Consider the following 15,615-nt stretch of genomic DNA (forward strand, 5'->3'; position numbering starts at 1 on the left):
AAGTTGGCCCCAAGAGTTATATATACTTCCTGACCTTTTTTTTCTTAGAATTGATTTCAATCTGTAATTATGTATTGTTATTTTTTGTTTATATACTGTTTTGTCTGTCTCCTACACTGGCTATAATTCCACAAGGGCAGAAATTGTCTTTGTGTTCTCTCCCTTCTCCTTTATTTCTTTCTCTCAATAAACAACCAAACAATGCCTAGCACACAATTAGCAAGCAATCAAAGTTTACTGGGGAAAAAAAAGAAGAACAGAGACGACAGAAGGAAAGAAAAAGTCAATTTAACTGCTAGGATCACCCAAATACGATTTTTTAAATCATTGCTTAAAGGTCTGTTCAGGCATTTCTCATTATTTCTTAATATTGATTGATGTCTACTCTTTTTCACATATATATTAGATTGTATATATAGGAAGAATGTCAGAAACAAAGTAAAAATAACACATAGTGAGGGGGACCTAAAACTGTTTCAGGTTCCTACACTAAAATCAACTGTGATAAATCCTGTAAGATTCTATAAGATCCTAGAATGGTATGAATTTCCAGGTATTTTTAAAATTCAATGATCATAAGGAAAATGCCATTAATTGTGGGGATGAGAAGAAGTAAGGCATTTCTTAAAATGACTTTCAGGTATATACCTTAATGCTAGTTAATTTATCTTTCCAACCCTTATTTGTTGGCTTCTACTGTACATAAGACTAATAACAAATAATTAAATGAAAAGAACAACAATCAGAAAACACGCCAGGATGCTTATGTCTTACAATTTTAAAAATTCTTAGAGATTTTAAATCCTGCATCCCTAGTTATTCATACATTGAGGAGAACTCTACATTTATCTTTTGGCATAGCCTGATTCTTCTGATGTGATCTGAAGAACTTATAAGTGTCAGGAATTCTTTTTTTTTTTTTTTTTTTTTTTTTTTTGAGACGGTCTCGCTCTGTCGCCCAGGCTGGAGTGCAGTGGCGCAATCTCGGCTCACTGCAAGCTCCGCCTCCCGGGTTCACGCCATTCTCCTGCCTCAGCCTCTCTGAGTAGCTGGGACTACAGGCGCCCGCCACCACACCTGGCTAATTTTTTGTATTTTTAGTAGAGACGGGGTTTCACCGTGGTCGCGATCTCCTGACCTCGTGATCCGCCCGCCTCGGCCTCCCAAAGTGCTGGGATTACAAGTGTGAGCCACCGTGCCCGGCCCAAGTGTCAGGAATTCTTATGACAATCTCCTGGGCGTCAACCCTCCCCCATGTGCAAATACCAGTTTTATTCATTAACTGACTATTGTCTTTACCTAAAAATCAAGCTCTCTAAAGGAAAAAGGTTGTGAAAGTCTCAACTGAAATTACTTCTATGTTCCCCCGTGGAGAGAGCCGAAAGATCTTTAAAGGACATTAAATAGCCAGAGGTGAAAGGGAGCAACTAACAGGAAGGAAGGGAGGATTCATTCGCAGGAGTCACTATAGGAAGGTCCTCCACTGTGAGGTCGTCAGGATGAACTAAAATTGGAGGGTTCATCTAAAACAACTGGGCATTCCTGATGCTTGGGAGTTACAAGTTTGTTGTCTTTCAAATAAAAAAAAAAAAAAAAAAAAAAAAAAAAAAAAAAAAAAAAAAAAAAAAACACCTATGTGCTGCCCTCTAGAGGCTACAAAGAATAATGGATCCACCTATTAACAGAAAGGAAAAACTACAGGCAGGAAGAATTTGTCTTTGCCAAATGTATGACCTAACGTGTTACATTTAGTGTCATACTTCAAATTAGAGAAGTAAATTAACATCATGTATGGGAAATTCTGAATTTGATGTAAATAATGATTCTGTCTGAAGACACAATTCTGGATCTTCCTTTTTTTCTTTTTTAGTCTTTTTACATGCATTTTTAAAAATGACTGTACTAAGTATATTTAGATACCATAAATTTGGTCATTTAAAGGGTACAATTCAATGATTTTAAAGTTCATTTAGACCAGGTTGTGCAATTATCACTATAATCCAATTTTGGAACATTTCAATCGCCTGCAGTAAGATCCCTCTAGCCAGTTTATGGCTAATACCCATTCCTGCCCCAGCCCTTGGAAACCATGAGTCTACTTTGTTTCTCTATAGATAGGCCTCTTTTGTTTTTAAAATAGAGAGGTTTAGAATTAAATGCTTCATAACATGACAAGGCAATTCCTCCTTTTTGTAGTGCTTTTCCTTCAAAATGTCCTGCCTTGATCAGTGTCATGAAATGGGAGTTAAATCCCTCACCAAACCAAACTCTGGGGAAAAGTACCTGTAAATGCCTAATTCTCAGTGCCTCACACTCTGTATATTTAACCTTCCACAGATTTGAGGGTGATGTTAAATTTGTCTCTAATGTCTCTGAAAATTCACTCTGGGTATACTTTTAGCATGCAGTCCAACAGTCCATTTCAAAATAAGCTTTCACATCCCAAGGTTTTATAAAGGATTCATGGTTTAAATATCTGCCTTCATTAATTACGAGCAACCCATTTTTAACAGAATTTTTTTAATCTAAGTTATTGACTTCTTTAATAATGAACTTATTAAAAGTCTCCGTTTTGAATATCTGAAGAACATGCTAGTTCTGGTAATATAAAGAGCCTATGTTGAAAATGAAGATTCCCAAGAATCCAGACTCTTGGAAGGTTAAGACCAGAGGCTCTAAACCATCCTTTGTGGTAAAAATCCAGCTCTTGAAATTTCTGTGTAACCCTGAGAAGGGTACTTCATTTTTCTGTACATTGGTTTCCTCATGGACAAGTGGAGATAATAAGAGTTTTTATTTCATGTGTAAAAATGGTAAGAAGTGTACTTGGAGCATAGCCTTTGGTGACTGTCTGCAATCAACATTATCTGAAAGTTATTTTACCAAGGATAATTATCATCACTTCTATTTGAGAATAAAGACTAGATTTGTAACTGGTGGTAGAAAAAATGACTGACAATAAGCGGATTGAGGATCTGTAATTATTAATTTATCATTCCTTGTATCACATCTTCTATGGCTCTTCAAGACCAGCTGTGGTTTCAGTGCATTTCCAAGCCTAAGGAACAAACCAGGAAGAATGCAAACACTGGTCTCAGAGATAACAAGTCACATCAGAGCTTACGTGCCCCGATGTGTTGACTGTCTAAAGCTTTTTGTATTGCCTGTTTTAGATCCTTCTGAAGGGCATTTCCCTCACCACATCCAACTGATGAATTGCCTTTTTCACAGAGGTCAGGTTTTGGGATCAAGGCAAAGGGAAAGTGGAGTAAATCTGGGCCTGGATAACTAAAATAAAACAAATTAAACAAAAGAAGAAAGCAAAGATAGATATTAATGGTTTGATTTTTAAGTTCCTTTTTCTCCTAAGCAATTGATGCTTTCTTAGGAACAGCGCATATCTTTGCGAATCAAAACCAGTAGAGAATCAAACCACTATAATTAACATAACAAGGCCTGCTGACTCACCTCCACTAAACACAGTCTCTAAAAGCCTAAATCTGCACATTAGTTGCGATAAATTCTTCTCTCCTCTTTCAAGCACCGTAGAGCAGAGCTTTATAACCAGCAAAGTGTGTTAATTTAAACAAAATATAAGAAACCAATTTTTTCAAGGTGGTAAAGATTGGCCTGCATATTTTCATTATTGCATAATGGTTACCTTTAGCCCATAAACTACAAGGTCATAATAAGGTCACAATGAAGTGGCAAATGTAATAAATGGGAAGAAAAGTAACTAGAGACCATATTTAAGGTGACTTTTTTCCCTAACTAGGTAAATAAATGTTCTTTTAGTATAGTTCATTCAGTAGGGCTGATTTAAAATAGGTTTTCTATTTGCATCATTCATCCACACCCTGTATGATGATAAAATGTCTTTTAAATTTTCTTTTTAGTGCTTTTTTTTCACCTTAAAACATACAACCCAGAATTTGCTAAGTCCCAAACGGTTTGATTTAACTTAAAGGGTAAAGCCACCCTTGGCTTAGAATGTGCATACACTAACATTCAAAATAAAAGAAGGTGAAACAGGTCACAATGTTCAGATTGTGAAGATAACATTAAAATAAACAAAGAACAAAACGAAAAGAATAAGGCCATGCTCTTTGTGTTTCTATAAAACCTATCCCTTACACCAGGTGGTGGTAATCTAATGCTAGGAGTTCATAATTTTAAAAAGTTGTGTACGTGCTACTTCACTATAAAACACAAAGGTGCAAAGTCTGCTTAGGCAGAAAATAGCTCGAGATCTTTCAGATCCAAATGTGTAGGTCAATGTGGTAACACAGGCCAGGCATTCTGCTGTGTTTTTCATTTATATGCTGTTGATACCCAAGATACAGCAAATAATGTCATCAATTTCCTTCAATTACCTCATAAAGGATTCATTTGCACTCAGGGAATAAAAAGGTTGCGACAGTAGCTTTAGGATCACTCAGCAGCAAGAATCGGCATTAATAACTATCCTCAGAGGCACAGAGGGAGGGAATAAAGTCATTTACTTAACATTCTTTAATTCTTTGTGGTATAACAAGACTATGTCATGATTTAGAGCTAAAAAGCACAGTTGTTTTGCTCAGGAGAAAAGTCTTTCATAACCTACATATTTTTTGTGACACATGGAGTTATGAGATCTTAGGCTACCTTTAAATATGGTATCCCCCTGCTGAAAGCTCTCAAACAGCTTGCAGAGGAAAAAAAAATCCCAATATTACTTTACTCCTGAGACATCAAATATCCCATGTCTTACTTTATAAAGAAGTTTCTTTGTACAATAGCTAGATAGTGCTGAAGAAAATAACTTTTGTATGCCTGTATCATAACACAGGGTCATGTATAGCTAATTAAGCATTCTTCCTTAGGTTTGATTACATAAAGAGTTGGTTTTGTAATATAATAGCACATGAAGGTCAGTATGGTTATGAGAGAAACCTTAGATGCTATGACAAATCCAATAACTATCAGGGTATTTGTTCATAAAAGTAAAGCAATTCTCAAAATATTTTGCTGATTTGTTAAGGTACTGGAAGATATTTTGCTGGCTGCCAAGCTGACCTTCTGCAACACCCTATATGGTGAGGCTGTTAAAAGATTTTCTTAGAAGATACAGATTTGTATTTTAGAGTAAGACAGAGACAAAAACAAGGATCATGAAGTTGAGGTTCACAAGTATCTGAACCAAAGAGGGGAAAAGAGGGGAAAAAAACAAACATCAGCTGGCTCCTTATTTGCAAACCGAGATTCACTAACTCTATATGATAAGTCCTATTTCCCGTCATTTTCCCTGAATCTAGCATGCTAACCATCATAACAAAAAAGAGCTTATTTTCACCTTTACGTTCCCTTTGAGTATTTAAAACGGGGAATGACTCACATCTCACAAGGCCAAGAATCATTGAGATGAACTTCTGGAAAATTTAAAGGTACCTGAAGCTCCTCCAACAAATATAAGACTGCACTGCCCTCCAGAGGTGACTCCCTGGCAATTACCTTTAATCAATTAATGATATGAGGACCAAGTAACTGTGTTGCAGTAATCTTCATTGCAATTTTAGTCCTTCCGTCTCAAATAGTTTTCAAAATATAGGACTAAAAATCAGTGGCAACCTACTGTTTCCCTCTAAGCAGAATATTATATTGCCTCAGCTCTTCTATCTTACTTCATTTTGTTTGAAAATAATATTTGCTACCTCTTTGGCTAAATGTTAAATATTAATATTTTTGGTTGGAGGGCCTATTTATTCATGTACGTTTTTCAGAAAAATCAGATTAAACAGAGAGCCTAAGGAAACCTTAAGAAAGCTGAGGATCCTCAGAGATAACTGAAGGTCACACAAAGAACAGTTCAGAAACAGAATATTTTACTGTCTAATTATGTTGTCATCACTTAACTGAAGCTCGAAGGGTGCCTACAGCTATTGTGAGAAAAATATAAACTCATTTCGAATTTTTTTCTTCTTGAGCTTTTGTTCTCCACAGCTATGTGATCTAGTTCTGTTCTGTTCCACACACTCCTTCAAATAGTGGATAATCTTGTATATTGTCACTTTCCACATATTCATCGTCAGTTCAAATTTTTTGAGATTTAAGACAAGGCTAATAATTTCTTGATAAAATTGTAATAACCTGTGTGTGTGTGCCTGTATGAAAGACTCAAAACACATCTTTTAAAAGTTCTTGACAAAATTAAACATTATCTACACAGCAAATATTTATGTAGGGCTTTTCAAATGCTAACTTATTTAATAATCGCAACAGCTATGTAATAGATAGTTTTAGTATCCTTCACCTTTTTTTACAGATGAGACAGATTTTGAGAGGTTAACAAAATCATAGAGCTGGGACATGATAGAGCTGAGATTCAACTTCAGTTTAGCTTCAGCGTCCTGGTTCTTAACTTCCTCACTTTGCCTTAAATGGTCATTTAAATATACAAATCCTCCCTCCCATTATAAAAAAGCATTAATAAAATTTAAAATAAAGTTAATACTTTTAATATAGCTGTCTTTTTTTGTTTTGGGGGATTTTTGTTTTATTTTACAATTCATAACACATAAGAAATTTTAAAAATATTAAAACTCTGGGAGATCAAAATGTTGGAAGACAGAATGAAATTGGAAAACAAATTTTTTGTGTGATTACTGCAAATTTTACCAAGTCATTAATCTTTAAAGGGAAAAATATTGAAGCAACATGGAAAAATGTTAACTATCTTACAATGATAAATAAAAATTATATAAGTAAATCAGGTAATGATGTATTAAAGTCAGTATTACATTTTATCTTGTAAATACCAAGCAACTGTTTAGTGTTTTTGAAATAAATCATTGTGATTATGTTTAATGCAATAAAAAATAAAGCAGAAAAAACTATTTACAGCCGACTACTAAATTCACAAAGGAAAAAAAGGAGTTAAGAGGAGACTTTGATTCAATCACAGAAGCTCCATCACAGACCTACAGTCATTTAACTTAGGCAGGGGTTATAAAATGTATTTCAGGTTGCACTTACAAAACAACGTTCTTGCACCAAGCACGGGTCGACCAGCTACCCAGCGGCTGGGTTCAGAAACTAGAAGGCCCCTGGGAAAGCAGCTCAGTAACTACAAAGCAAATGTGGTCAATGCCCAGTGTCGTTATGGGGATTAGACAGGGGTCACAGCTTCACGGCAGCACCTGCACAGCTATGACATAAGCTTATATTCGACATAAATCATATTCCCTCTGTTTTGAAAGCAAATAATAAAAGAGTTGTTCCATGTCTCTTGACCTTTATTTCTGGGAAAAGTGGATTTTTCCCTTATAGCTATGGAATGTACTAACCATTCCCAGTGGGACAGACTTAGAAACCCCGTCATAGAACAAATGTATAAATATCCACCTTCTCACTTCCAAAGTGATTTGCATCTCACACATCAGTAAAGTATTACTATTTTCTAAAGTAGCTTAAAATAAGGAGAGAAGGGAGAGTGAGAAGGAAGAAAACACACAAAGAGGATACCTGAAAGAGGAAATTAAAATACTTGTATTGATGAAAATACGTGATTGACCAGCTAGTGATAAAGAGAAATTAGATGAGTATTGCCACTGACAGTTGCTAAATGTTGTTTTGCACAAATGCCAGTAAACCTGGTACACAATTAGCTCCTGAATCCATTTTTTTCATGGAATCCAATTACTCAAAATTACTGCCTCCAAAAAGAAAAATTGCTTTTCAAAACTTGGCATTAACATTACTTGAGAGTCAATGAAATGATGTTTTCAGATCTTGAATTTTTAAAATAAATTCTAATTTGTTAAAGGCTAATGACTTTTGAACCACTGAATTACACACATGTACAATAATTCTGAATACCCACAAATACAACTTGAAATAAAGGCAACTTCAAAATAAAAGATAATAACAGGAGGGAGAAAAAACCTGGAAAACCTATTGAATTAGCATTACCATGCTTATATACTACTACTAATAATAATGAATGATGGCCAGAACTGGGACAAACGAAGTATTCTATCAGCAAGTAGAGGACCTCCTAATACTGAAGTAATACCTAATTCTCACATATGTTGCAAAGCCCTAATTTCCAAAGCAAAGAAAAAGTGAAATATACTAAGTATTAACACTGAATAGCCACTTCATTACTCGAGTAAGGGATCTTTCCAAAAACCCTTTATTCTAAATATTCTGTATAGAAAGATATATTTTTTCTGCATAGTGCTATTCCTGTTGGTGCGAAAAGTAAAACACAAGACCACATTTTTTTTTTTTTGTCAGGAACTTTGTTTAGAAAAGTATATTTAACAAAGACAATATTAGGGTAACCACCAAGATATCACATATGAAGTTCAAATGCTGTGAAAATTATTAAATTACTAATATAAAGAATATCAGATACGTCCCCCAATTCAATGTTTGAGATTCAAATATTTATTGAGTCCCTGCTATTGCTGGGCAGTAGGGATAAAGCAGATAACATTAAGCTACCATTCTCAGGGACTAACATTATACTGGGAGAAAGAAAAAATAAAGAAAACTATATAAGATGTTAAGATGTTAGCTGTTGATCACTGCTACAGAGAAAAAATAAGCCAGCAAAGAAGAAGGGCAATGTGTGCGTGTGTGTGTGTGTGTGTGTGTGTGTGTGTGTGTGTGTATGTGTATGTGTGTAGATGCTCTCAAGTATGGGAGGTCATCTGGAAAGACATCTCTAATGAGGCCAGGGAAAGGTGCACAGCTTACCTAAGGCAAGACAGTTTCAAGCACAGGGACCAACAAATGCAAAAGTCCTTGAACATGAAAGACATATGGCGCAGTGCTTTGTAGGCCTTAGTAAGGACTCTGAATTTTACTTCGAGTGACAGGAAACCATTAGGAAGCCAATGGGAGAAATTCATGTCCTAATCTTGGGAAAATGACTGTATTAAAGTTATGGGAATAGCTTATAGTGGACAGAACTTGGGCTTGAAGACAGATGTACAGGGATTAAAATAATTTCTGTTCTTCACAGCATCATACCTATAAGATGCTGTCTCAATTACTGAGTTCTCTGTTCTCAGACTCCATTTAAATAGTCATAATACCTAAACTGCAGTACTACTGTGAAGATAAAATAATACAAGCAGCATCCAGGACTGTGCCTGGATTACAGTAAGTGCTTAACAAATAGTAGCTGTAATTTTAATAGTGTTTCAAGAAGTTGAAATATGTGAGTTTAAGTAGGAAATACACCAGTTTTAAAAGGGCTAAAGAGAAGGCAGAAGGAGAAAGTTTGTGTTAGGAGACTTTGGATCCTAAAAGTTGTTAAAGGATTCTTTACCTCTAAATACATCTCCAAAAGATGCCACTAAGAACCACAGTTCAGAACAACAGATGTGTGATTGCATAATGAAATCTTGGTATATAGTAAAAATACCTAATAGAAATAATTAAATCATGACCCCTACAGTATAATAGATGCCTAAAAACAGTGGTATTTTTCAGAAAAATTAAGCATTTCTTGGGGCATATCTAATTGAACCTTCCCAAAAATCCATGAGTAAGGTATTAAGCTCATTTTTTAAATGAGAAACTGAGATTCAGAAAGGGTAAAAGACAAGTTCAAAAATCACACATGTAGTAAGTATGCTCAAATGTGGTCCATAGTATAAATGCTCAGTAAGTGTTGATAGGCAAGTGTTTCCTAAATGAACATACGAATCTCTATACTCCACATCTTACCTCTTAATCGCTGACATTGCCTCTATAATTAATTAAATCAGATAAATGTTTCCCAAATTCTCCTGATCATAAGAATTACCTGGGGTGCTTGTGCTTTTCATGTCCAACTGCAGGACCCAAAATCTTTTGTGGAGCGGCCTAGAAACTGATATTTTAAACCAGCAATTCAAGAGATTCTAATGATGAGGGAATTTTGAAAAACAGTTGCCAGTTACTGCATGATCCGTCTTTCAACTCAAAAATTTGCTACCTACTTCTTTACTCTTAAAACTAAAAGCAAGAATCTATGACTGTCAACCCTTTACCTATTTCAAAACCCAAAACTTATCATCTACTTTGTAAAAACAGAGGGCACTGAGATACAGATTAAAAACATACTGCAGGCCGGGCGCAGTGGCTCATGCCTGTTATCCCAGCACTTTGGGAGGCCGAGGTGGGCGGATCACCTGAGGTCAGGAGTTTGAGAACCCCGTCTCTACTAAAAATACAAAAAATTAGCTGGGTGTGGTGACACATGCCTGTAGTCCAGCTACTCGGGACCCTGAGGCAGGAGAATCACTTGAATCTGGGAGGCAGAGGTTACAGTGAACCAAGATTGCATTCCAGCTTGGGCAACAGAGTGAGACTCTGTCTAAAAAATAAAATAAAATAACATAACATAAAATAAAATAAAATAAATAAAAACATGTTGCAGTTTATCAACTTGGTCTAAGATCCCTTTGTTTATTTTAACTGAATAGGAATAAACACAATTTACATAGGAATTGTTTTTGTTAGTTTTGTTTTCCCATTAGTGGTAGAAATCCAAGCAAATGGCTAAGTAAGGATGTTCTAGTATTAAAAATTTCTTTGTGGACTCATTATGAAAAACATCCTCCCCTAAGCCTCCCCAGGGAGTCATGATGGAGTTCCCATAGTATCTAGAAACTTTACTTCATGTTTTATTTCTTGGCTGCACAACTAAGAGGGTTGCTAATGAAGTGCTCATTTTCCTTGACTTTCTGCTAAGAGTTGGAAAATTTATAATATGCTTTAAAAATACACATAGCTGCATATTCTGGCAGTTGTTGAGTGGTGTGTACTTTGCAGTGCTGGTAACTAGGATTGGAAAATGTTACATTAATATGGTGAATTTTATTTTTCACAAAATTTTGTGTTCTAAAAAGAGGTACCGTGAAATATTCATTCAGTATGGTGCAGAAAACAAATAAGAACAATTTTTAAAACCCCCATCCCATGGTACAATATAAAGAAATTGATGCATAGATGTCTTATTTCCTTTGTGTCACCAGCCTCTCCTATGAATGCCACACCCATGAATTAGGAAAGACTGAACAGAACATTTTAGACCTAGAAAACAAAGTGGTGGATTGGCTATTCCACTTGCCTCAGATGAAGAAAAACGACCTGCACTCTCAGCCTCTGGCTCCCAACCAAACAATGGGAAATTTTCTCCTGTTGATATGAGATTTCGATGAAATATAACTGATGAGACCATACCAGTGTCTATTGTAATTGTAGGAGAAAAAAGTATCTTTCAATCCCATTGACCATTATCTTATCAAAAAGTAAAAACATCTTATTTTCAGATGGGAAAGAGAAGATTCTGAGGGTATATTTACTAAAAATACTATTTCCTAGTCAGATGATTTTTTTTCTTTTAATGACGGCAAAAGAACAAAGTAAAAACTGCAACTCTTCTCTTCAATCTAAGGTAAATAATTTCCAGAAAATATTCACATATATCTTTTAGTTCAACATAAATAAAAGGAAAAAATACAAGTTGTGTTAATAGAGGTTGTGGCATCTAACAAAAGCAAAACTACAAAAGCTAAAATAGCATGTGACAATTTTTGAGAGTTAAATTATCAAAATTCTCCCATAAAAATAGTCATAAAGATGTAATGACAATGAGTGACCCTTGTTTCAAGGCAGTCAAGTTAACTGTACTTTGAAATCTAGTTCAATTTATCTGCAACATCAAGCCATAAATTTCAAAGGTTTTATAATTCATAAGACATTTTTAAAATAGAAACATTTTGGTTTTTTTGCAGCACAATTACTGCTATCCTAGGAGGGAGAAAGAAACTTTCTTCATTATGGGCCATAACATAACTTTTCTTTAGCAAAATGATTTGTAATTAAACAAATTACATTTAGCATTCAGAAATTCAAAATGTTGTTTCTATATTTTCTAAATTAGCATTGGTCTACTTTAGTCTCTCTAGAAAAAATTGAGAAAAATGAGTTCCTGAAAACTTAAAATACCTACCTTTAAACTGATGTCGTTTCTGCTGTGTTTGGAACATAAATGTACTATATATGAGCCTCCTTGAAGAGAAACAGACAGAAACAGGAGTCGTTGGAAAAGAGTCAACTCTAATGCATGCCAGAGGCCAGCAGGGGGAGTAAAATCCCAAAAATACAGGTAAAAGGGGAAAAAAAAAAATGCTGAATGAAGGTATAGGTAGCACCAACTTGTAAAGAAAAGAGAATCAGTCACCCAGTCAAATAAAAGGTGAAAATCACATTTTTCAGGGCCTTGGCTCAGGAAGATAAAATGAATTCTCATCCACCTGTGAGAAACAAATGCACCTCTTTCTATGTATGTTCCAGGGAGCATAATAAGCTAAAAGGGCAAAAAATTGTCCTTGAAATTTTGTAGTTTTTTTTTTTTTGTCTTCTGTTGAATAATAAAGGGAACAAAGTGTCCTATGAGAACAAAATCATGTACTTTCACTAAACAACAATTCATTAAATGAACAAGCTTTGAATCCTGCTGTGTGGTTGGCTAGGAGAATTGTGATTCCTAATGTCAATAACCTCTTAATCAGATATTTGTTCTAATATATGAGAGGAAATAATGCTTAGTATGATCTGCATGGATTAACAATTTAGAAGCACAAAGGAGGGAGAAATTCTTGAAAGCAACGAAGAACTAAAGAACATTTTAGGCTAAAATATATTCTAAATTCTAATGTTTCATTTTAAGTCGTTTTGTACACAAGGACACAGTATTATCTAGAAAAAAGAAAATTCCAGGCTTTGGAAACACAATATCCCTTTCAGGTCATAGAATTACCAATGCATCTGATTAAATCATTACCTGTCATACCTCTCAGGAGCACCTACTACCATCTGACAGGTGTTTGCTTGCTGGTTATTTCACTCATTACATAAGTCAAGGGCTATAAACTTCATCTTCTCTTATTTCCATTAAGATGTGAGGTCGTGAGCTTTTAGTAGAGAGCCCAAGATCATCCAAATCCTGATTATGCAAGCTTTCTGTGGAATGACCTGACTGATTACTTTTTAATAGAAGATTTGTTCATTAAAGACCGCAGCTCGTTATGGATTTTACTTATCAATCCTTAGAATTTGGTGAATTTTTTTCAGTGTTAAAAAGAGAAAGTTTTGCTAGAAAATCTTCAACTGTGCAGTTAACACTGAATTTGATAAACAGTACAGTCCCAGTAACAGCCACCAAAATTCCAAGTTAAATCTGTGCCCTTGGAATAATGCCAAAATGCCACAGCATATTTGCACTTTGAACAAATTGCAAATTTTTAACTCCTATTTTTTTCTGCCAAAACAAAGGCTGAAAATATGTGGATTCTATCTTCCCTGAAAACTTTACAATGGTAATTTTGGATGCAAAGAAAAATGATTTTAAGACCAATAGAATGGTAGATTAATTTGATTTACCATTTCAGTACAAATACTACCTGAACAATTTCTGGAAGCCATTTGTAAACATAAGTGCTATGAAACAGTCACTATCATAATCTATATTTGAAATCAGACAATATTATTAGAATTCTTTCTTTGCTACTTGGCCAATATTCTTAACCATTCAACCTCAGTTTCCTTATCTGTGAAATGAGGATAATAATACCTTATAAGCTTGTTGGAAGAAGTCATTAAAATAATATCTGTAAATTGCTTGATCTAGTTCCTAACACATAGTACATAATCAACAAATAATACCTCTATTATGATATCTTATCAGACATTTTTATCTATGGGGTTCAAGACACTAGTCATAGCATTTGCAAAACAAAAATAATTTTTGAAAAGACATTTCTAGTTTTTACTTATAATATACCCTAATTTTTCACATTACATGTGCTAAGAAACTAAATATTTTCTGTCAAAGGCCACTCCCCCAAGAAAATTACTCATTAAGACCCTAAAAAGTGATATTGCTCACCACAGAAGAAATTGAATTGCTCACCACAGAAGAAATTGTAGAGAAGGCAGATGTGACTTGGTCCTGACCCAATACAGTTGGGTTATTGGAAAAATAAGGGTTTACTAAACTATTTCTGAACTATACTAGACTAGACTAGGCTATGTATTACTTTATTGGGTATCCTAAAATAAATATCATCTATGCTTACTTTTTGATAAAACAATACTATGATTCTTTTTGTTAGAAGTAAATACATAGCTCTTTTTCCGGCTGGAACCATGCAGGGTGTAGAGAGAAGAAGAAGGAGGTTCCTGCTGTGCCAGAAACCCTTAAGAAAAAGCGAAAGAATTTCGCAGAGCTGAAGATCAAGCGCCTGAGAAAGAAATTTGCCCAAAAGATGCTTCGAAAGGCAAGGAGGAAGCTTATCTATGAAAAAGCAAAGCACTATCACAAGGAATATAGGCAGATGTACAGAACTGAAATTCGAATGGCGAGGATGGCAAGAAAAGCTGGCAACTTCTATGTACCTGCAGAACCCAAATTGGCGTTTGTCATCAGAATCAGAGGTATCAATGGCGTGAGCCCAAAGGTTCGAAAGGTGTTGCAGCTGCTTCGCCTTCGTCAAATCTTCAATGGAACCTTTGTGAAGCTCAACAAGACTTCGACTAACATGCTGAGGATTGTAGAGCCGTATATTGCATGGGGGTACCCCAATCTGAAGTCAGTAAATGAACTAATCTACAAGCGTGGTTATGGCAAAATCAATAAGAAGCGAATTGCTTTGACAGATAACGCTTTGATTGCTCGATCTCTTGGTAAATACGGCATCATCTGCATGGAGGATCTGATTCATGAGATCTATACTGTTGGAAAACGCTTCAAAGAGGCAAATAACTTCCTGTGGCCCTTCAAATTGTCTTCTCCACGAGGTGGAATGAAGAAAAAGACCACCCATTTTGTAGAAGGTAGAGATGCTGGCAACAGGGAGGACCAGATCTACAGGCTTATTAGGAGAATGAACTAAGGTGTCTACCATGATTATTTTTCTACGCTGATTAGTTAATAAACAGTACCTGCTCTCAAATTGAAAAAAAAAAAAAAAGAAAGAAGTAAATACATATATAAAGGCGAATTTACTAAGAAAATAATTTTTTCTTCAGAAAATGCAGCTCAGTACCAATAAAATCTATGCGAAAATGGTTGTTATTTTTACTGAATAATAGAAAAGTAGAGAAGGCAAATGAGCTCTCTAGTTAGATCCAAGGTAGAAATTTATTTCTATGTTTTATATTTTGCTGTTTTTTTTTTTTTTTTTTGAGACGGAGTCTCGCTCTGTCACCCAGGCTGGAGTGCAGTGGCGCGATCTCGGCTCACTCCAAGCTCCGCCTCCCAGGTTCATGCCATTCTCCTGCCTCAGCTTCCCGAGTAGCTGGGACTACAGGCGCCCACCACCACGCCCGGCTAATTTTTTGTATTTTTAGTAGAGATGGGGTTTCACCGTGTTAGCCAGGATGGTCTTGACCCCCTGACCTCGTGATCCGCCCGCCTCGGCCTCCCAAAGTGCTGGGATTACAGGCGTGAACCACCACACCAGGCCATATTTTGCTGTTTTTAAAAATGTACATTAAGCACAGTACTCTTTAATATAAAAATATGCTTGAATTTCTGTTTTAATTTTGAGTTTAAAAAATCGCTCCTTCTTCCCT

General features: G+C 35.4%; 2 protein-coding genes across 8 annotated transcripts in view; one reads left to right on the top strand and one right to left on the bottom strand.

The window, feature by feature from the left end:
* Nucleotides 1-15,615, bottom strand: part of HDAC9 (histone deacetylase 9) — a 914,075-nt gene that overhangs the window by 643,759 nt on the left and 254,701 nt on the right. The window lies entirely within an intron of this gene.
* Nucleotides 14,193-14,948, top strand: LOC129479426 (large ribosomal subunit protein uL30-like). Its single transcript, XM_055272507.1, has one exon. The coding sequence runs from the start codon at nt 14,307-14,309 to the stop codon at nt 14,931-14,933; it is 627 nt and encodes a 208-aa protein (XP_055128482.1). The 5' UTR covers nt 14,193-14,306; the 3' UTR covers nt 14,934-14,948.

This window comes from Symphalangus syndactylus, chromosome 3, assembly GCF_028878055.3.
Source record: "Symphalangus syndactylus isolate Jambi chromosome 3, NHGRI_mSymSyn1-v2.1_pri, whole genome shotgun sequence".
Taxonomy (NCBI): domain Eukaryota; kingdom Metazoa; phylum Chordata; class Mammalia; order Primates; family Hylobatidae; genus Symphalangus; species Symphalangus syndactylus.

What these genes read in the sequence shown, in the direction of transcription:
- LOC129479426 (XM_055272507.1), top strand. Translation starts at nt 14,307, where the DNA reads ATGCTTCGAAAGGCAAGGAGGAAGCTTATCTATGAAAAAGCAAAGCAC.